This window comes from Neolamprologus brichardi, chromosome 4, assembly GCF_056152115.1.
Source record: "Neolamprologus brichardi isolate AB-2024 chromosome 4, ASM5615211v1, whole genome shotgun sequence".
NCBI classification, from domain to species: Eukaryota; Metazoa; Chordata; class Actinopteri; order Cichliformes; family Cichlidae; genus Neolamprologus; species Neolamprologus brichardi.
Genome location: NC_142107.1, coordinates 8,004,565 through 8,028,343, shown reverse-complemented (window position 1 = coordinate 8,028,343; position 23,779 = coordinate 8,004,565). Strand labels below are relative to the sequence as shown.

Below are 23,779 nucleotides of genomic sequence, written 5' to 3'. Positions count from 1 at the left end.
AATATTGGGGGTACATTCCCTCACATAGTCTGCAAATTGGCGCTTTGAAAATCCATCCTACAGTCCAATTTAATATATGCATGTATACATTCTACTGGTGGATTATTAGCTCATGTAGGATCTTTGGTTTAAATTCATCATTGTTATGTAAGGAAACAGGGAAGGGTTCAGGTAAGCACCTGGGGGGATGTTGTTTGGTGGGGGTGTCAGACATGGAGACGCTGTCAGGCCTTCTGCTGGGCATGGTGCCCTGCTTCCTTGCTGCTGGGCCCTTGCCACTTAGACTGGCAGCAGCATGTTGTTCATTAGCAACAGCTTCACAGATTTGGGCTGGCTGCCACAGGGTCTTCAGCCAATCGGGGCAACACACTGCCAGATCATTTCAGAGGCAGCCAATAGTAAGCCTTCATTTGTTTTGTGTCATCCCTCCCAAATGTGAATTCCTCCAAACCCACAAGGTACACAAATGCACATGGAAACACAATCTAGGCTTTCACTCAAAGACAGAGTTCACAGATTTACACTGACTCTGTGTATGTCTGGAAAGAGGAAGAGTAATATAAACATTCTTTGTGCTTTCAAATGAATGCACCTCTTCATAACACCACCGCCTTCCCATCGCATCTGTCAGCATCTTTAAATTATGATCAGCGTAGGTTTTCACATAGAGGTGGCACCCATATTGCTGCTACTACACATGGAGCTTTGTCTCACTCTTGTGGAAAATCCAAGTAATACAACATGATAGTGCACAACACAATTTTCCAAAGATAAACAGTTTTATATTAGTATGTGTCATTACTTGTATTCTGTAAGGCAACTTAGCATTTTTCTTAATTCAAGAAGAACTGAAGATAGTTATTTGTTTTCTTTATTGATTTTTAATGCATTTTCTCACTTGTCTTACATACATGTCACATCTAGCACAAAACTAAAACACAAGTGCCAAAAATTGTAAAGCATAAACAATGCAATCAATAATAATGGAAAAACAAAGCATTATATGTTCAAACTAGTCAGGACAGGTGCTGTTCAAACCCCCAGAACTTAGACATTTCAGTCATAATACATGAACCGTCCTGTGAACATCATGATTTAGTCTGAAAGAAAAAATGAGAGTGAAAATGTAATTAGTGACAACTTTGTATTGTTTTGTCTTGAAATAAAAAGTGTATTAAAGTGTAATAGAAACAACAACATTTTATTATTATTATAATATAAATTTATACATTTGTCATATTTGAAAGTTCAACTAAGCACCAAATGGAATGTCATAATACAGACTTAGAAGCTGGGAAAGAAAGTAACTGGACTCCTTTAGGTTTTGTGAAGATGTTTCACCTCTCCTTCAAATGACTTCTTGAGTTCTTAAACTAGATGGTGGGGAGTTCCAGGTATTTAAACACTAGTGAGTGTTGTCTCTTAAGGGGGTCATTGACCGATATTAGCCATGTGCCTCATCATTTGATCCAATGAATGAAAAAAGTAATTATCACCATAGCTTTTTGATAAACCACTGTGAGACCTCACCCAGTCATATGACCTATTGAGGTCACCTGAGGGAAGATGTGAGTGGGGGTTTAGGCACTCGGTGTGATCTCAACACTGCCAAGAGTGATCTTTATCCTTTAGGTGGAGATTTAAAGCTAACTCTTGCAATGCTGGTAAAGGACAACCTGTGCCAAGGTTTAAATACTGGGGACTCTCCATCGTTTGGTTTTAGAACTGAAAAAACGTCTTGGATGACAGGCGAAACCTCTTCATATAACTTAAAAAAAGTCAAGTTGCTTTCTTTCCAATCTCCTTAGACTATCATGACATGGATAACTGAAAGCCTACATAGACATAATACAGACTGGAATGTCAGATTAGAATGGTGTGTCACAATCATCACAGCATCATACTATAATGACAGTGCATGTACATATTTTTATGCTCCCTGTCTCCCTTGTACAGATAATAATAACAATAATTATAATAATCTTCATGGTTCAAATGAAAAGCTAGATGTGAATCTTACTTTTAAACAATCAAATGACAAGTGCTTACCTTATATAATGTAACTATGATACCATATATGGTGGCGATGATGAAAAAACCAATGAGGGTGAAAGCCACATTCCAGCTTTCCTCAGCTGTGTCTTCATTCACATCAGGATGCACAATGTTGTCAAATAAATTACAATATTTCAGCGTATCTGTGAATAATGTATACATTTGGTTATTTATCACTTACTTGACATTATTATACTAACAAAGAAGCTGAAAAGAGATTGGAAAAATAATGGACTTTACATGTCCAGTTTGTTAAAATGAATATAATTGAAATAATAGGTAAATATTAAATGCTAAATGGCAGCTCACCAAACACATCAGTTATATTGTCTTCAACAGGCACTTTAGATGACTCATGTGTGACAACACAGGAATACATTGACCTTTTGTCTTCAGTTTTGGATATGTTTAGTCTGCTGCTCATAGAGTAAGAGCTGCTCCCTGAGTATTTCCATGGAGGACTGTTAACGTAATGTGAGGATGCGAGAGTCTGGCCATCTTCTTCCCAGTGCACTATGATGTTAGCAGGGAAAAATCCAGACACTAGGCAAACAAGCATTAGGATGTCAGACTTAGAAAGGTCAGAGGCAGTTGGTTGTATTATCTTCACTGTTGGCTCATGGAAGACTTGAAAAACACAAAAGGAAGAGAACCATAAAAATACAGTCACAACCAGAGGAACATGAAGTTTAGAAAGATTTGTTACATTTCTAATATTACCTTTGCTTTTGCTTATATGGTCTTCATTCCCCTGATCGGAACATGGATGTTTTCCTTCACAAGAAATGTTTGTATTTTCATCCCAATCCACTGCTGACACATTAAGGAAGCTCTGCCGAGTCTCTGTTCTATTGTTATGACTCACTGGGGGATTAGTTAGGACATCATAACCCTCAGGAATTTTGCTGCCACCTACTCTCCAGGTGATGGAGAAATCATTAAGATTAGGGCCGACCAGAAGACAGGTAATAGTCACATGTCCTTTGTTCTCAGTCAGCTGTGGCAGTGGTCCCTGGACATAAACCCCAACTAGCTGTGATGATGATGGAGTTTCTATAAAAAATATAATTAATTTTAAAAAATGAATACAGAAATAAATGAAAATAATATGCAACAACCATGGAGCAGTTATAAAATGTCTTATATCCAAATTTCTAATTTAAAAATAGTTTTATTGTATTCTTAATGATTATCACAATAAGAGAATTTTCACTGTACCTGAACAGAGACTGATTGTTTTTGTGATACGTGTGTTCAGAGACCTGTCAGACACTTCACAGGTGAAATTATTCCCTTTTTTCCACTCAGATTGATCAATTACAAGTTGACTCGTTACTCTAACACGTCCATCTACACTCATGCTGAGATCAGTGGTTGTTGGAGATCTTTGCTGAGACTCAGACAACCATTTAATGTGAGGGTTGAAGCTCCATCCAGAGCATGAAAGAGTCTGTGATTCTGAACCGTTACTGGGAACCAGAAGAAGCTCCATGGATGGGTCCACTAAAGAGGCATACATCAGTGCATCTATTAGTCTATTTAATAGAAACCATGTAAGTATAAAACAACAAAGATAAATCAGCTTCTACAAAGGGAAAAAAAAGGGAAATCTCCTCACCAAAAATATTGCTGATGGAGTTTGAGTGAAAAGTTTTAGAAGAGCCTTGAATCACTTTGCAGGTAAAGGTTTGGTCTTTCATCCAGTACTCCTGAGGGACAATGAATTGACTACTGATTGAAAGATTGACTACTGAGCCTTCAGCAAAATTATAATGTTTTTTTTCAAGAATTTGACCATGATTGACTTCTAAGGTGATGAAGAGGTCACATGAGGACAGTTGTTTGATGTCACACTCGAACACTGCACCGTCTCTCTTCAGCAGATCTGTGAGAGATCGCCTGATCTCCACCGAAGGAGTATTAACTGGACAACCTGGATGATCATGCAAAAACATTATTTTAATTGCTCTTTGGTCATAACATGTCTGATTTTCCTATTGTCGTATCATCTTACCTGCAATATTTATGGTCTTCTCAGCAGATGTGAAGCACTTATGCTCTGCTTTGCATGTTACATTCGTCCCTTTCTCCCATTGAGTCGAGGAAACTGAAAGATTGCTGATTATATGAGTTGCGTTTTTCTCTTGGGTCGCTCTTTCACTCACGGCTTTGCCATCAATCAGCCAGGTGATCATGGCATCAAAATAAGTGTGGACCAAACACGTTGCTTGCATGTTAGTATTTGAGGTAATTACAGTCTTGAAGCTGGGAATCTCCACTTGAATGAAGGGAGGGGAGCTTGGAAGAGCTGTTAATAGGAAAGTAAAAAAAACCAAACAAACATTAGAGTCTGACATTGTTACAATAAAGGTGAATTTCTTGTATTCTTAATGATTATCACAATAAGAGAATTTTCACTGTACCTGAACAGAGACTGATTGTTTTTGTGATATGTTTGTTCAGAGACCTGTCAGACACTTCACAGGTGAAATTATTCCCTTTTTTCCACTCAGATTGATCAATTACAAGTTGACTCGTTACTCTAACACGTCCATCTACACTCATGCTGAGATCAGTGGTTGTTGGAGATCTTTGCTGAGACTCAGACAACCATTTAATGTCAGGGTTGAAGCTCCATCCAGAGCATGAAAGAGTCTGTGATTCTGAACCTTTACTGGGAACCAGAAGAAGCTCCATGGATGGGTTCACTAAAGGGGCATACATCAGTGCATCTATTAGTCTATTTAATAGAAACCATGTAAGTATAAAACAACAAAGATAAATCAGCTTCTACAAAGGGAAAAAAAGGGAAATCTCCTCACCAAAAATATTGCTGATGGAGTTTGAGTGAAAAGTTTTAGAAGAGCCTTGAATCACTTTGCAGGTAAAGGTTTGTTCTTCCATCCAGTACTCCTGAGGGACAATGAATTGACTACTGATTGAAAGATTGACTACTGAGCCTTCAGCAAAATTATAATGTTTTTTTTCAAGAATTTGACCATGATTGACTTCTAAGGCGATGAAGAGGTCACATGAGGACAGTTGTTTGATGTCACACTCGAACACTGCACCGTCTCTCTTCAGCAGATCTGTGAGAGATCGCCTGATCTCCACCGAAGGAGTATTAACTGGACAACCTGGATGATCATGCAAAAACATTATTTTAATTGCTCTTTGGTCATAACATGTCTGATTTTCCTATTGTCGTATCATCTTACCTGCAATATTTATGGTCTTCTCAGCAGATGTGAAGCACTTATGCTCTGCTTTGCATGTTACATTCGTCCCTTTCTCCCATTGAGTCGAGGAAACTGAAAGATTGCTGATTATATGAGTTGCGTTTTTCTCTCGGGTCACTCTTTCACTCACGGCTTTGCCATCAATCAGCCAGGTGATCATGGCATTAAAATAAGTGTGGACCAAACACGTTGCTTGCATGTTAGTATTTGAGGTAATTACAGTCTTGAAGCTGGGAATCTCCACTTGAATGAAGGGAGGGGAGCTTGGAAGAGCTGTTAATAGGAAAGTAAAAAAAACCAAACAAACATTAGAGTCTGACATTGTTACAATAAAGGTGAATTTCTGTGGATTATAAGAAAAATTGCTTATTAATATGGCAAGCTAATAAAACAACCTTTTAACTAAAGACTGATCTTAATTTGTTTCACATATTAAGAATTTGTGCATGATAAATGTGTTCTTTGAGTCAGTAACTCTACATACTTACTGTGACAAATGTTTATTGTTCTGTTATATTTATCATCATTGGGCTCAGTCTTGCAGGTAAAAGTTGAGCCTTTTTCCCACAATGTCATATCTGGCCTAAGCTCACTGCTCAGGCTGAAGATTTTCTCCTCTCCTCCTGCACTTTGTAGCTTCTGTGTGCTTGCCTTATTGCTTCGATCCAGTTTTTTTTCATCCAGGAACCACCCCAAAGTCAGTTTGTCTGAAAAGAAGCCACTCAATGTGCAGATGAGCCTTACTGTTGAGATTCCAAATTCCCCATCCCAGACTGAGTACAATGTGATGTTTGCTGAGAACTTCCGAGGCACTGAGAAAGAGCAAATATTAGTTTGACTTTACATGCATAATTATAAATATTAGGTATTAACGCAGCAAGAAAAAAAGTTAATGTCATCTCAGTTATACATACCTTCAGATTTTGGTAAATGAGGAAATGTTTCATTTCAGTTTTAAGTGTAGTGTGTTTGTCTTTAGGCTAGATGGCAGAGTTATAATTTTACATTGTTTGTTGTTGCTGTGTCAGGTGAAGATAGGGCAGGAAGTCTGTTGCACAGTTGTTATGCATGATAGGGCAGAGTGATCAGGGCAAGCAGCAAGCGGAAGCATTGAGTAACACCCAGGTCTCAAAAAAGTACCAAAATACAGAAGTGAGAGAATGCAAAGAGCAACGGAGCATCACAGACACCAGGTGTGAGGTGTGGTTATGCCAGTAAGAGAAACAAAGTGCACATTTACATTTCTCATGTCAGTTTGCATGTGTACCACATGTATTTTATTTCACATCTCATGACTTTGCCAAAGGTTTTAGTTCTCAAATCCTCTAATAATAGAGTAAAACGCAACCGACTGTAAAATCTACCACTTTGCATATTTGGTATAGCATGGGCCGCTGATTCCAGATGCTGTGGATGTGATGAACAGAACTGTATATTAGAGTTTAAAAAAGGACAAAATATTAAATACATATAAATAATATTTAAAATGCATCAAACTTTTACAGATCAACCTTCAGATAATGTAAACAATTTCAAAATAAAGCAAGAGAAAGACAAAATTTAATCTTAATTAAAACATTTATTTTTAAAGACAGATAAAGCTTTTGCAGTTTAAAAAAGGCAGTTGTGATTACTTACATGATACTATGAGATTATATGAAAAAAAATGTTTGAGAAATATTTTTTTCACCACACACAACGGTCCTTTCACAGTCCATTTGTTTTATTTGACCTGTTAAAAAGACAAAAAAAAAAATAGTGAACTTGGAGCAAAAGGATTTATTTCATACTGCTCACCACTACTTCATTATAAATAGTGTTAATGCATGAAGTTACATTGCTACACATATATCAAAAAATGTATCAATACACAGGAAACTTATAATGCTGAACGTTTATTTTGTAGTTGGTTAAATATAGTTCCTGAATAAACTTAGAAGGAACACTAATTTAATATCAGCTGAAATTCACTTAGGAGGTCAAACTAACAGTTGCAGACAAAGCTGCTTATAATAGATTGTTACACAGTATTAAGACAATTTCTAAATGAATTTACTTTCAATAATATGCATTCAATTGATTAAGGCATTCAGAAACTTGCCATCTGGACATAAAGCACTGGGATATACATGCTACACTGGAATATAAAGAAAAATGAATTCAAATAGTAACATTATGTAGTTTAATTATCTTTTAACTTACACATATAAAATTGGTTTAAATCAGAGATATGAACATATTTTATATGTTTTGACATTGGCATAGATTATTCCACACAATATCACACAATTTAATGAGTTTGATAATCACTTTTGTCACCATATCTTAAATATTGTAATCAACCACACATGCCACACTGATTTTGAAAAAGCTTCATTTTGATCTGACACGATTTTGTCTTTATGGTCTTCCAACATATATATATGTAATAGAAATTACACTTGCTGCTTCTGACTTAAAACCCTTGTCTTTGTCCATACAGCTCGATCTTTGAGTAGGGCGATATCAGCATGATATCAGTTGGCCCTTGAACATTCAACTATTAAATTATGTTTTTATACAATTTCAGCACTCTAAGTGAATTTTAGCTGATATATATTGTTTATATGATATTAGCAACAACTGTATAAAGATAATTAAATTCACAACAACAGCTGAATTGTGAAGTAGGTAATCCCTCACTGGGATAACGTGAACCTTTTTCTTCCTTTTTTAATTGTATTAAATAAATCTTACATTGGTTTATTAAACTGACATAATCATAAGTGCTTCTAATGTGCATAGATACAATTTTTTCTGTAATCAGCATTTTTTTAGTTTTTTTTTACAATAATTTGAAAAGTTTGAGTTATTCTGACTCATGGTTAAAATGCAGAATGCTAAATGAGTTTTACTTTTTCCTATCATGGCTACGTGCTTGATGAATGTAATCTGTCATATTGCTCATTGCTGAGTTAAATCTGCACACAATGCCAGCACATTAATTTCTGATTACCTTGATAACAGTTGTTCCAAAGATTAACAGCAGAGTGATGAGGAAGAGAAGGATGAAGACGATGGCTACGCTTGCTACATTATCGTCTCCAGATAGTCCAGGGTGATGAAGCTCCAGAGAGTCAGCGATGAGAAGATCTAGATGAACAAAATTTATTCAGTCAAATAATAGGACATTTGACATCTCACTTTGAAACACACATTGTACGATGGGAACTTATAGATTTTATGTATTTCCTGATAAATACATTTTTTTTACTCTATATGCTATATCAGATTCATAGTCAGTCAACCTAGTTGGAACTTATAACAACAGAAAAGAAAAAAAAATAAGCTGACATAGGTCGAGTGAGTGTCCCATAAAGATGAATAGAATTTCATGTCCTTTCAGACCTACAATCCTGACTTCTGACTTGCTTTAGAAAGACTTCAGTATTGTTTAATTACTATATTTAAGCCTTGGCTGGGAGATTTAAAGGGTTGTATTGAGCAGTCATCTGTTTTTAAGGGGTGCAAGATCCAGTAGACAAAACACAGCCACACAAAGACAAGTCACAGAAGCAGTGTTACTAAACTATCTGCATATTAAATAAACATAGACTGTTCTCTGAATACCTAATATAGTGATGTTGTATTATTCTAGTAGAAATTAGATGTTAAAAATACTTTTATATTATTATTGTTGTGTAAATAACCCAAACATGCTACTGTCTGCATTAGGATAGCACTGTGACTGTACAACAAACATAAAGCTCACAAAATGATTTAAATGAAGACATGAACTGCATGTAATGAACATCAACAGAGTTGCAAACTGTTTTTTTTTTTTTTTATTTTGAATCTGCATTAAAACACACAAACACAATGTCATATCACAAGCAACAGACATTAAACAACAAACAGCAGAAGACAGAGACATGAGAAACATCTACTAGGCCGAGCACTTGGAGTCTTGGTTGATGTTCATGTTGAGGTCAATGCGGTTTTTGTCAAATGTTCTGTACCCAATGGACCTGACAATAGCTCTAGTTGTGTTAACCACAGATTCGTGGTACACTACACAGCTATAGACAGCCTCATTGTTTTGCCAGTCGTGAAGGCTGACAAACAACTGGCCATACGCAGAATAGAATCCATTGTTTTCAATGGGTTCTGTGGTATTAAAAGCATAACTTGAGTGTGCTTCCTCGTCATCCACAAGCCAAGACACAAAAACATCCTTAGGGAAGAAGTCTTTCACAAAGCAAGTCAGGGTCACCTCTGCTTTGTTAGTTTGTTCTAAAGGAGCGAGCATAAACACTGACGGACGCTGAGGGTTTCCTCCTGTAAGCATGAAACAACATGAGACGTTGTGCCACACATAAATTAACCAAAATAATACAGGAAATCAAATCCAAACACACACACACACACGCAGAGACATAGACACACAGAGAAAAACATACACACACCATAAGAAGCATCACCAATGATGTATTTGATACTAAGATGGCAAAAGGACAAAACACATGCTCACAGTGAACAGTTTCTGAGTATTTTCCTTACCGTATTCCCTTTTATATTCTCTCCTTAGGGGCTCAATCAAATCTTGGTGGTGAACAACACAGACGCGTTTTAGCCCCATGGTCCATTCATCATAGGTGATGTCAAGTTCAGATTTGTATGAGTTCTGATTGCCACTGACCGGAGTCATTGGCTTAGTCGCCATGTCAGTTCCTTTCTCATCTTCCCAAGTTATATTGAGTTTTTTATTTTCTGCCATGACTTTACATGTTATAGTTCCTTTTTTCTTAAAAAGCATGTCCTCGGTTGTGGGGCCAAAAATTTGTGCCATCACATCTGACGAACTACATGGTTTAGAATCTGTATGATGAAGCCATGAATAGTTATAGAACAAAATCACTTCAAAATAATAATGAGAAAATAATTGTTTATTTTTCTGTTACTCACCTGGGTTATTGTTTTTGTAGGCCAGAGTTTTATTCAAAGATGCACCTTCTTCTCCGGTAAAGACACACATAAATATAGTCTTCTGTGTCAGGTCAGTGGACTTTACTGTGAGAAAACTTGCTGCATTGTACACTATTTTTCCAGTCGCATTTTTTGATTCAGAAACTGTTTCAATCAGATCTATCTTGCTTGTGATGTCTGCTCCATTTTTCAGCCATTTTAAGTTATGTTTCTTTGGTGCAAACTCTTTGGCAAAGCAGGAGGCAGTATAGGTACCATCCTCATCAGAAGAGGATGAAAACACTTTAAGAGTTGGATTCTGCTTAAACACCACTGAAAAACAAAGATATACACAAATATGTGTATGCAGAAGCAGGGAATAATATATATATATATATATATATATATATATATATATATATATATATATATATATATATATATATATATATATATATGCAGAAGCTGAGATAAATAATTTGCTACAATTTTCTATATAAACAGGTTCCTCATGCACAGTTACTTTTACTTAGCACTTTTACTTTGCAGTGTCCAAAAGAAAATTAGATATCTATAGTCACAAAAGGAAATAACTGAACTGCAGAACTTTACTGCTCACTTCTGCATATACAAGCAAACACAGATTTAATATTAATGTTAATTATGTTAATCATCAATGCACAGTGAAGGTGCACGGAGACAGGCAGAGATCAGAAAAGACGAGAATTATTTAGACAGACGGAAAGAAGCACAACATGCTGCAATACTGTTTTTCAGACAGGCGCAGAGGACTTACAGTGTATGAGTGAAGAATTAAAAACTGACAATGTACCAAAGCATAATACTCATGAGGAAGACTGCTTGGATATATTCTGTTGTCATTCCACCTTACTATATGTGTGTGGTTCCACAAAGATTATGAACAAATTATGAATTTTGAAATATTTAACAATATTTCATGTTATTTAATGAAGTGAAATATTTGATTGTATGTTGGTTATGTTTTTTTAAATTTAAATAAGTTTGGGTTTTAGTTGTAAGTGCAAACAGTTATTCTCTCTGTGTTGAGATTATTTGTCAACGTAAGTAGCTTGGGGTGCATTTACAATAAAGTCAGCCTCTATTATAATTTCTTCAAAAAACTGGAGAGGAACTAGAGAACTGACTCTTATTACTATCACAAGTAACAATCACTAGATGTGGCCCAGTAATACTTTACTATCAATTTTGCTAATGTGTACTGAATAAAGCTACGTTAGCAATACATTTTGCATGTGATGTATATAGAATTCAAATAATCTGAGAAAAGGAAATTAAATGACTTAGCATAAGTCTTACCAGGTGGACCAACAATAGCCTGTGCAATCCCAGCAGCGTGATTCACAGCACATTTTAAAGTCTGTTGTTCATTCCAGTCCTGTTTCCTCACTCGGACTTGACTGACTCCAGTATAAACATTGCCTTTCTGTACTGCAGGGTACTGGATGAAGTCTGTCAAGGGAGTGCCGCCTTTGGTCCACGAGAAAGTCAGCGTAGGAGGGTTAAAGCCGGTGGCAAGGCAGCCAAGAGTGATCATATCTCCAGTCTCAGAACCACATGGTACCAGAGGAAACACAGTGGGTACAGTTGAAGTGGCTAAGAAAGGAGAGACAACAGTAATTAAGATACCAGAATAGAAATACAGTAATATACCACACATTTTCGCTTAGAACTGATTATATTATATTATATTATATTATATTATATTATATTATATTATATTATATTATATTATATTATATTATATTATATTATATTATATTATTAATAAGTTAAACTTTTTTTCAGTCTACACCACATAATTTTGTAAATAATTTTAAATACAGAATATGGAGAAAAATAAACAAAAAACCCTTAGAAATAAATAAAAAGAATAGCATAAATTTGGAAAAAAATCCTTTCACAATGTTGATAGCAAACTCTTTTAAGAACACATTAAATTTTATTTTACTTCAGCATTGATGTTTGAGATTAAATGGTTTACTTACCTGATGAAACAGTGACTGTGGTCCCCTTTCCCCAATAGTCAAAAGCACCGTAGCACAGTACTGAATCTACTTAGTTCTTAGTATAAAAAGGCTAAACTACTAATGATACACAAAAGGTCTACTTCAACATTAATTAAGAAGATTTTAAAATCCTATCAAATCCCCCAAAATACACTGTGTGTTAAAGCCAATGTTGAAAATAACACGATTTTATAGCAAATGTATATGAACACAATTCAATTTTGAAGTGACACATAAGTTAAATTAGAACTTGTATCCAATGGAGACATATCTTAACTGATGATGTTGTAACTGGAGAGCCATTTTATAAGTCAAAAAGCTATTTGAGATACTTAATGGATACTTTTCTTACTTCTCACAACATTTTTGATACTCTTACTTACTTAATTTTTTTTATTTTTATTAATTAAAATCGGTCTGAAATTATTATTTTTTACATATTCTGTAACAAACTACAGAAAATTGCTGATATAAGTACTTAATTTACCAAATTTATTATTATAGTTGTAAACAAATGAAAATGATTACATTGCATTGTAACAAGGGATCAGGAATTTCTCTCTTTAGCAAGAAATATAACAATTCATACCTGATGTGACGGTGACTGTCGTGCCTTTTCCCCAGTAGTCAAAAGCGTAGTCACAGTCTAACAACTTACTGACAACTGCATACAAAAACCTTACGCTCCATCTAATAACAGTCTACAATCTGATATTGTCTCCTTATAGTTAATATAAAGAGATTCAAAAGACTGAACCTGACAAAACCTGATTTTCACCACCAACATTTAAACCAAGTCTGTAAATTATAATACATTTATCCATTAGTAGTCCACAAATGACGGTACTGAATTTTCTCGCAACCACAACATTTCTTTAAAAAACAAACAAACCAAGATTTAAATTAAAAATCATAAAATTAAAGTGGAAGAATTAGATCACCTTACCTGATGTTACTGTAACCATTGTACCTTTCCCCCAGTAGTCAAAAGCCCAGTTAACACAGTTAACAGAGTCTTTTCATACCTCTCACAAAAACTAACTTCTGTGATATGGCATTACTTAGTGACATCATTTAACTTTGGAAATAATTTGAATCACTCTCAACTAAATAACTGCTTATATAATTATTTTCTAATTGAATTAAAAAGAAAGAAACACACGGCACTTTCTCTTTTGTGCCAATTCTTTGTCAGATTTTATATAATTAAGCAGGAAAAACAAGTTAGTTATAAGAATAATGTTAAAATTCATACCTGAACCGACAGTGACCATTGTACCTTTTCCTCAGTAGTCAAAAGAATGGCCACAATCTAAATAATTATTTACCACTCAATACAAAAACCTGTTCACATTTTTCTGCGTTTTTCCATCTTATTTCACGATAACCAAAAAATCTGGAATAATCTCATTTTTTGCAAATTGAGATTCTGAATTCTTAAAAATAATACCATCAAAGATTAAACTGAGAGTACAGATTATAGGCTTGTAATACTATAGAAATAAGTTTGAAAAACATTTTTTCTTTGAAAAAACAACAACACAGTCTTTAAATGTAAACCTTAACATTAAGAGAAAGAAATGAATCATTTTACCTGATGTAACCGTGACCATTGTGCCTTTTCCCCAGTAGTCAAAAGCGTGGTCACAGTGTAAAATTTCATCATATCCGACATACAAAAACAACCACCTCCAAGTTCTAAATATGCCAAATTAACAATGAAAGTTTAATATTTTTAGTATTAAAATTAAGTCAGAAAGCTCATCTTACCTGTTGTGACAGTGACCATTGTGCCTTTTCCCCAGTAGTCAAAAGCATTGTCACAGTATAAGACATTAACACATTGAACATACAAAAACAAGCACCTTAAAGACTCTCATGGTCCCACTAATGTCGAAAAACCAACCAAACAAAAAATCCCAAAAATGCCTCTAAAAGAACCACATTTATAATATGAAGACAAAAGCCTTTTTTACCTGTTGTGACAGTGACCATGGTTCCTTTTCCCCAGTAATCAAAAGCAGCGTTCACAGTGTAATAACTCAACATATCCAACATACAAAAACATGTGCTTTTAAAACCCTAAATACAACGATTTAAAAAGTGTTATTAAATTTTTCATAGAACGGAAAAATACATATATTTTTTACCTGATGTGACAGTCACAGTTGTTCCTTTTCCCCAGTAGTCAAAGTAGTCATCACAGTGACAGATTTCAATTGCACTTTAGTGCAAAAAATATTTTGCCAGCTACTTGTGTCATTTCAAAGGTGATTACACTAAACCGAGAAACTATTACCTATCATTTACACAGATATTACACTATAACATTAGATGCAAAATATAACCAAGATTTTATTTAATACTAATAATAATCAGCTAAATATAGGATTTCACTAACTCAAAATACATGACATGATCACTTACCAGAAGATACTGTGACTTGTGTTCCTTTCCCCCAGTAGTCAAAGTAGCCATAGCTGTCACAGTGATCTGTTAGAGTCTGTTTCCAATACAAATACTTATTTAATTTAAACCAAAGGAATCAGGTTTCACAGACAAAACAATTCCCAGTGTACACTTTATTAGCAGTTTCCGTTGAGACATCCATTTCCTGTGGTCTGGGTTATATAAAATTAGGTATCCTGCCAACAGTTTGTAAACACTTCCTCTTTATCAGACCCTTTGGCAGCTCCTGCTTTTACAGCAACCAACCAGCACAAAGTCAGTAGGAGTTAATGTTACTGATAGAGCTTTGTTGGCCTAAAGGCCTTGTATATACGTTAATACTGAACAGTCAGTGCTTGTTTTTGGTTCAACTCAAACATGATTGATGTAGGTAAACATTCTCCCCTGCAATAGTGAAGAAATTTGAATAACAGAATTTAGCTTTCAATGTTGAGTTAGGTGATTGTTTTTTTAGTTACTGTTTCATAGCAGAAATGGCAAATAAGTTTGCGTCAAGATGTCATCAAAATAAAGAACTATGTGTCTTGAAGAAGTTCGAAGAAACTTGTTGGCGCCCTGGACAGGTGTTGATGAGATGTCCATGCTGCCCACAGTAAAACCACTCACTCCTTTCTTTTTTCCTCTGGAGTCAGCTGGGTCCTGCTGATCTGCATCGGCTACAACTCCAGTTTGCTCTCATCACTTCCTGTTTCCTCTTTTGCCCCCCTGAAGTTTCGCACCTGAAGTGGAGTGGGAGTTTAGTTTTAGTTGACAAGAGAGTCAAGTAAGTGTTTAACAGCTAACACGTTCTTCATATAAATAACTGAACTGTTAAAAAAAACCTTGATGCTACACCATTGGTCCCCAGCCAGTCTCCTTCACTAGGTCAGCCACACTCCCCACCCCCTGTTACAGATTAAACATATTGTGACCTGATGTGTCTCAATTGGACTCTTTGGCAAAAACACAAACTAGTAAACAAACTCTGCATCATTTCCATTTATCACAGCTTGTCCCTATTTTAAGACCCTGCCCCAAGGAAGTTTAACTATGTAAGTAACCTTGACATGATCTGAAAAATATGTATGCAGAGTAGTTTGACAATGAGTTAAAAATAATCATGGACATACCATGAAAAGCTTCACGACAAGGATGTGTTCTTTCAGGGAGATTGGGTTGAGTTTTGATTGTGGAACAAGAGTCGAAGTTACTGCGGAATGGGCTTTGGTTTTAAAGCATATAACTTTAATCTTAACTTCTGACATCAAGAGCTGGACACAGGGAGAAAGTGTTACAAGTTTTATCAACAGCAAATACTTAAGAGAATTAAGGCTTTGAGCGACAGGTGATTAGCAGGATGGTCTGGCATAGAAAAACACAGAGAGTTTACACATGTGAATCCACAGACAAGGTGAGCTGGGTTGCCTAAGAGAAATGTCCAGGGACCGAGAACTGTCTGCACGGAGGGAAACCAAACATGCAATTTGTAGGAGACCATGAAAGGTGTTCCTGCAGACAGTGGGCAGCATGTGGTTTGGAGATGACTGCATGTCCTAAGAAACATAACATAACATGATAATTTTTTCATCTTCTACTATCTTGGTTAGGGGCTGCAACACAAAAATTAACCACAGCAATAAAGGAACACATTTTTGTCCTACTGTAAAAAAGAAACGGAAAAATGCTACTGATGTCAACTCTGCACAGCAATACACCTGTGGGCACAAGGGAGGACAAGGAAGTTCAGGGAATTTTGGATTTTTTTCACACTGTTAGCTGCAGTTTGGGGATAAGTTTCTTTGGACCCAAATAGAATATTCACTTTTGACTGGGAACACAAAAGTTGTAACTTTATCTGACAGTATTTATGAGAATTCAGAAGAAAAAGAATGACTTTCAAACCCTTGCTCAAATATCACTCTCTATCACGGGTGTCTCAAGACAAAGACAGTGAGTGTTTTCACATTATGCAGTAGTGTATTCATTGAACAAAAACATTCTGAGTAGTCATGAATTATCAATGAATGAGTGACTGGTTAGTACAAAATCACTATAGGATAAGATAAGATAACCTTTATTAGTCCCACACGTGGGAAATTTGTTTTGTCACAGCAGGAAGTGGACAGTGCAAAAGTTATATAGCAAAAATTTGAATATAACTAGAAAAAGTTGCATTTCCTGCGAAAATGCAGTGTGAATGCCGTGTAGTGGAATCTGAAAACAGCAGAAGAAGGAGAGGTATCTGTTGAAAACAGGTGTAGAAGCTGAACTTTGCTTTATTTGAAAGACTACACCGAAGAGTGTCAAGAAAGCAGATTACATGCAAGCAGGGAAGATGTGCAGCATCTGTCCCATGTGGTACTTGAACCCTTGCCACGAGATCTCTCAGCAGCTGCGCATCCCACTGCGCCAAACCAGTTTCGGTCCCGAACAGAGATATGATGAGAGGAAAAAAAATGTGCACTGTGCAGAAGAAGCTAACTTGTGCTGAAAAGAGGTGAAAAAGCTGAAAATTGTGCTGATAAGAGCAGAAGAGGATAAAAATTGTGCTAAGAAGAGGTGAAAAAGCTGGAAATTTCACTGAAAAGAGGTGAATCAGCAGACTTTCTGCTGAAAAGAGGAAAAGAAGCTGAAGTTTGTGCTAAAAACAGCTTAAGAAGCTGGAATTTGTGCTGAAAAGTAGTGAAAAACTGAACGTTTTGCTAAAAAGAGGTGAAAAAGCTGAAATTTGTGTGGAAAAAAGTAGAAGTGTTAACTGAAGAAAATGTTGCCATAAGCGGGATTCGAACCCGCCTCCTGGTCTGAGAACAGCTGCTCATCTCACTGAGCTAAAACATGGCTCAGCCCGGCAAGCAAAACTGGTGATCACACTGATAATGTGGTCCCTGTCAGCAAAATGGGCCAAAAAATGGCATAAAAAGCTGAATATCTAAAAAAGAATAAAAGTTATCATCACCAAAAGATATAGCAGATATAGCAGAAATAGCAGAACAGTTTAAAGTTTGAACGGTGAAAATCGACTGAAAACTGAGGGAGTAGTTAAGCGGTAAAGAAACGGAGCAACTAGAATAATAAAGGATAAAGAATAAAGAGAAACAGGATCTCAATAGATCACACAATAAGAATAAATACAGTACACAACTGTACAGAATAGAATAAAATAAAATACTATATACAGTAGAATAAAATAGAATAAAATATACAATAGGATAAAAATAGAATACAAATTCTATATACAACTGAGTAAAAATACAACTTTGTCAGAAAAGAATATTGCACTTAGTCTTATTTCACATGTGTGGGTTTTTGTGTGTTTGATCAGTTGAAGTTTTTGTTGTAGAGTCTGACAGCAGTGGGGAGGAAAGACCTGCGAAATCTCTCCGTCCCACACCGTGGGTGCCGCAGTCTCCCACTGAAGGAGCTGCTCAGTGCTGTCAGAGTCTCCTGCATGGCATCCCTTTTTGTCCAAAAGGGATGACAGCTTAGCTGCCATTCTCCTGTCACTCACCACCTCCACTGGGTCCCGAGGGCATCCTAGAACAGAGCTGGCCCTGCGGATCAGCCTGTTCAGTCTCTTCCTGTCCCCAGCAGAGATGTTGCCACCCAAGCAGACCACACCATAAAAGATGGCTGAGGCCACCACAGAGTCTCCGCAGCAGGTACAGCCTGCTCTGACCTTTCCTGTAGAAGGCGTCTGAATTATAAGTTCAGTCGAGTTTGTTGTTCAGATGAACACCAAGGTACCTGTAGCTGTCCACAGCCTCAATGTCCATACCTTGGATGTTCAGTGGTTGCAGTGGAGGATGCTTGTGCCTGCGGAAGTCTACCACCAGCTCCTTGGTTTTACTGGTGTTAATCTGGAGGTAGTTCAGCTGGCACCAGTCCACAAAGTTTTGTGTCAGTTCTCTGTACTCCTTGTCGTCCCCATCAGTGATGAAGCCAACTATTGCAGAGTCATCAGAGAACTTCTGCAGGAAGCACTGGGTGGAGTTGTGGGAGAAGTCTGCAGTGTAGATGGTGAAGAGGAACAGAGCCAGAACCGTTCCCTGTGGGCCCCCCGTATTGCAGACGACCCTGTCCGACACACAGCCCTGAGTTCTCACATACTGTGGTCGATGGTCGATACTATGGTGATGAAAGTGGTAATAGACTGACTCACTAGTAAGTAAGTAAGTTTATTTATATAATAGCTTCAAGATAAAATCACATTCATCTTGAAGCTATTATATAAATAGCAACAAATATGAAACAGAAAATAAGACAAAAAAAACCCCCCAACAACAAAATGAATATGAAACTAATGCAAGCTTAAAAAATTAGCTTTCAGCTCAGTTCCAAAGAGATGAGGCACAATTCCAAAGCACTTTTTCTATGTGCTTTCAATCCACCAATCACACACAAGTGATGTGCGATACCACTGATTTCCTTTCCGATCCGATACCAAGTAATATTCAGGGTGGTATCGACGATACTGATCCAATACCGATACTTTGTACAAAAACTTATTTTATTTATTGTATCTCAAATTATAGTGTCATAATGATTACAGGACATCAGATTACTTGTTCTTATCACTTAATAATGCAGAGTTAATCACATAGAAATAAAAAAAACTGAAGCTGTGCACTCTTTGAACATGTTTCCTGCCTGCAGCACTAAAGGACTCCGTGAGAGACGTCTGTCTCGCCCTAGCACCACCTGTCCCTGTCCTCCTCTTCAGTTCACCTCAACATACGCTCGTCATATTCTGTGATATGATTTACTCTGAGGTGTTTGACAAGGTTAGTGATGTTGCCACAACCATACATGCCAACTCTCCCGATTTTTCCGGGAGAATCCCGAATTTCAGTGCCCCTCCCGAAAATCTCCCGGAGCCACCATTCTCCCAAATTTCTCCCGATTTTCCACCCTGACAACAAAATTGAAAAACCATATCACAGAATTCATAGCGCAACCCAGCCAATTCCAGTTTCAAACAATGGCGGCAGCTACTTAGTTTTAATATTACTCTTGTTTCTCTTTCTGGGTCGCGAAAAAACTTTTAACATATTTTCAGGTGAGAATGTAGCTGTGTAAACTTCAAATATCTGAGCCGGCCGACACATCGTTTTCAAACCCCCGCGGTCTTTTGCTACTCGGGTTAAACATAATATATAAGTCACTTTGATAACTTAAAAATGATATTGTTTGGCTTTTTCAGTGTTTTATTTGTTTGTGAGTAAACCGGTTTGGCTGAGATTAACTTCCTAGGACCTGGCGTCCACATATGTGGACATCACATTTTGGGTTATTTAGACCAAAATACTCAATTTTGCTCAACAAGGGCCTGATATCCACTTACGAGGACATTATACTGCCACTGTTCTATCAAAGTTTTAAACGAATATCCTCATATGTGGCTCTTATTTTTCTTAAAAACAAAAATAAGGTAAAAAAAAATAAATCTGGTAATTCTTTGTTTTTACATTCATCGGGCCCCTATGCCCAAATATCAAAGAGAAATTAAAAATGCATACTGTGGAAGAGTTCAGGTCTTAGGAGGTTAAAGTTATTAGATTAGATTAAATTAAATTTAACTTTATTAATCCCTCAGGAGGGTTCCTCTGGGTTTTCACACAGTTGAATAAACATCAAACAGAAAACTGATTAAACAGAAGTGTGAGACGGTCGAGAGTTTACGCCAGCGCCCGGTTATATTTTAGATAGCAAGGAGCAGACGGCAGAGTTTCACTCCACCGAGGGAGCTCGTGCCATACTACCCAGCTTTCTTTAAACCGCGAAGGCCAGGTCCTCAGGTGGAAGCAGCCTCTGAATTTGGACACCCCCGCTTTCTGGACATTTAACGTAATACGTTTGCACATGACTCCAATTACGCTCAGCCATTGTTGTGAGTGCGCACGCCAAGGGGCTGCGAGACAGACAGCCGTATTTCGCACATGACTATGAAAGGCGGAAGAGGAAGTAGTTCCTTTGAATGTTGACAATCCGCAGTGGCGGTCCTAGCCTGTATGGCGCCCCGGGCGAAAACTCCCTCTGGCGCCCTCCTCCCCCCCCCCCCCCCCCCCCCCCCACACACACACACACACACACACACACATACACACATAAAACATATTAAGGATTATACATTAACATAAAACTGTTGTCGGAACCATACCATACATAACCCCAGGGCAGCTGTGGCTACAACCGTAGCTTGCCTCCACCAGTGTGTGAATGCGAGAGTGAATGAATAGTGGCATTGTAAAGCGCTTTGGGTGCCTTGAAAAGCGCTATATAAATCCAATCCATTATTATTATTATTATTCATTATTAATAAAGTATTCTGATTCTGATCCTGATTGTTTCAGGATGACCTGCCATTATCCAATGACACATCTGCTTACATGCATCTTTTGCTTGTTTCTCCTCCTCTTCTTTTCTATTTTTTCTAAACTGAGGACCTGATGGCTTTGAACTTTTCTTGTCCATCTTACATTGGTTTTAATTTTGCACTCCAGTATGAACACAAATCTTCCAACTCGAGGATCGCCACAACATAACCTAATAGACCTACATCTTAGTTCACAGATTCACTTTGTCTAGGGTTTATTTCTGGGATTTCACACAACCCAGGATTCAAATCATGAATAGATAATGGGCTTGGATTTACAACATTATGAATGAAATGTGCTCTATTTGGAAGCAGCCGGCCCCCTCCCCTTTCGACGGGTTGTGTGTGAGACTTTAAATCATCAAACTGTAAATTATAAATTTTCAATTGTTATTGATTTTCTTACTCTTCTTATATTTATTGTTTGTTTACTTGCACTGCTGTAACTGGAGCCTCGTCGTCTCGTCTCTCTATATACTGGACTGTATGTGGCGGAGATGACAATAAAGTTTACTTTGACTTCAGCAGCAAGCAGGCATACCGAGGGCTCTCGTGCTCACTTTTCGCGTATAGAATTTCGAAAAAACATCGGCGCAAATTACAAGTCTGTATCATAATGTCTGGTATTTTCGTGTTTGTTGTTTTGTTTTTATTATTATTATTTTGCGAGTTGGTTATTAGATGCTGCTCCAGCCAGCCAGAGAATCCCCCGCCGCCCCGCCCTCTCCTCCCTGTGCCGCAAGCAGCAGGCGCACCTCACAAACGGAGGGCGTCCTTACTCCCAGCAAATGAGCGATAGAAAACCGATCGGTGCCTATGACATTCCCAATATGCGCTGGCTGATGTGGGGTAGCATGAGTACGAGCAATTTTTTTATTTTTTTTTGCCGATGCCCGTTATGCCGCCACCCACCACGATGCCGCCCCGGGCAACCGCCCGTGTCGCCCGTATCAAAAACCGCTACTGACAATCCGAATGTTATAGTTTCTTTCCACTGTGTTCCTGTTAATGATAAATTACAAATTTACCCTAAATTACTAAAATATCGATATTTTAATGTGAGAATCGATTCTAGAACATAAATGATTGGTATCGGAGGAATTTATATTTCAGGATCGATCCGCACATCACTATCACACACACATTCATAACCCAGTGGAGCAGCCAGGGATTCAACCACCGACCTTCAGTTCAGTAGATCACCTGTTCTACCTCCTGAGCTACAGTCACCCTGTGTTTTGCAAAACTTTGGAGGATCCAGTAGGGAGCCTAACAGCATTGTGTACTAGTGACTAGCTAGTTTTCAGTTGGCCAAACACAAAACTATACTGCAGATTAACTGGTGCTTCTAATACACTTAGTTAGTTAGTATACTTCAGTTTAAGTGAAAAAAAATTCAATTACTGCAATGATTTTTTTTTCTTAAATAACATGCCCAAGACTTAGTATCTGATCACATGCCTCATAGTCAGCTATACTCTTATTGGTACTCATACTCTTTTTGAATTGGTATGAATTATGATTTTTCTTTACTCAGGCATTATTCAGCTCAGATGTGCTATTCTGTAAGAAAATGCCATAACTGAAATATTTATTTTGAGGCTGAAAACATACAAACACTGTCTCTCCCCTGCTTTGTCCAATATATTAACAAGAACTATCAGTGCTGAGCTTTTTGCTGTCAGTCCAGAGTTTCAGTTTGTTAACTGCATGTGGAAACACCTGTTGTGGTGAAGACTGCTTCCTGTGTGTTATAATAATATAAACCCGAAAGGATGTCCTTTGAAAGTTTGAAAATACCCCTGACTGTATATAGGTTTAATACTTTAACTTTTGGAAAAAAATACATTTGAAGTAAAAATTAACTATAAATAAAGTGTAATATATAACATTTAAAATACGTTTGGTGCATTTTAATTTGTAAAGATTCACATATCATTCTTATTTCTATCAAAATAAGGGCTAAAAAAACTATAGCTTTTTAGCTGGTGTTGTTCTAACATAAGTACTGGTGTAAGAAAACATGACTACCAACATATAAACATTTTTGCTTTCCCTAAGAAACATACCAGTCTTACACTTTCCACATACAGGATTATATGAGGACTTGCTTGTGTTTGAATTATATAAATTGGGTCATTCTATGGTATATATGAGGCTCCAACTTGTTATAACAGTTAACACTATTTTATGTGCCCTCCCAGCTCCAAGCGGATCAGAAAATTGTATAATAAGAACAACTACCACTGGTACTACTACTTGTGTCCACAGCTGACCATGTGCAGGATGGAAAAGGGCTGTGATCTTGGCCATTGTTTTTGCCATAGGATATACCACTGTGGTTGTTATAGTGCACTGTTGTTGAACCCTGTACAAAAACTTCCCCATGTATATTGGCTATCATGACACTTCACACTGGTTCCAACTTTAATGCTTCTTATATTAGTTTAACACTATTTTTCTTTGTCTGTCTGTCAGTTTATGAACTATGTTATGGTGAATCAAAAGCAAATGAGGAAAACTCTTAAATTGCCATATTTTTCAAGATGAAACTACTTTCATAACCTATATTTTTATGGAAATTAACTGAATTCTTTTGTTTGTTTGTTTTTAAAGATATAGTAACCTTTGGTATTTACTAGAGAGGTTTTTGTATTGCCTTCTAACACTGT

The 23,779-nt window shown here is 36.9% G+C and overlaps 1 protein-coding gene across 1 annotated transcript; it reads right to left on the bottom strand.

Annotated features, from left to right (window-relative positions):
- Window positions 1–867: 867 nt before the first annotated feature.
- On the bottom strand, window positions 868–14,400 carry LOC102794044 (uncharacterized). The gene is made up of 13 exons (XM_087839735.1): window positions 14,263–14,400; window positions 11,577–11,873; window positions 5,783–6,106; window positions 5,274–5,567; window positions 4,878–5,192; window positions 4,479–4,763; window positions 4,070–4,363; window positions 3,674–3,988; window positions 3,274–3,558; window positions 2,776–3,108; window positions 2,365–2,682; window positions 2,050–2,198; window positions 868–1,100 (listed from the first exon to the last, which is right to left on the bottom strand). Exons 1-13 carry the CDS (start codon window positions 14,342–14,344, stop codon window positions 1,089–1,091), a joined length of 3,303 nt encoding a protein of 1,100 aa, XP_087695861.1. The 5' UTR covers window positions 14,345–14,400; the 3' UTR covers window positions 868–1,088.
- Window positions 14,401–23,779: the final 9,379 nt, after the last annotated feature.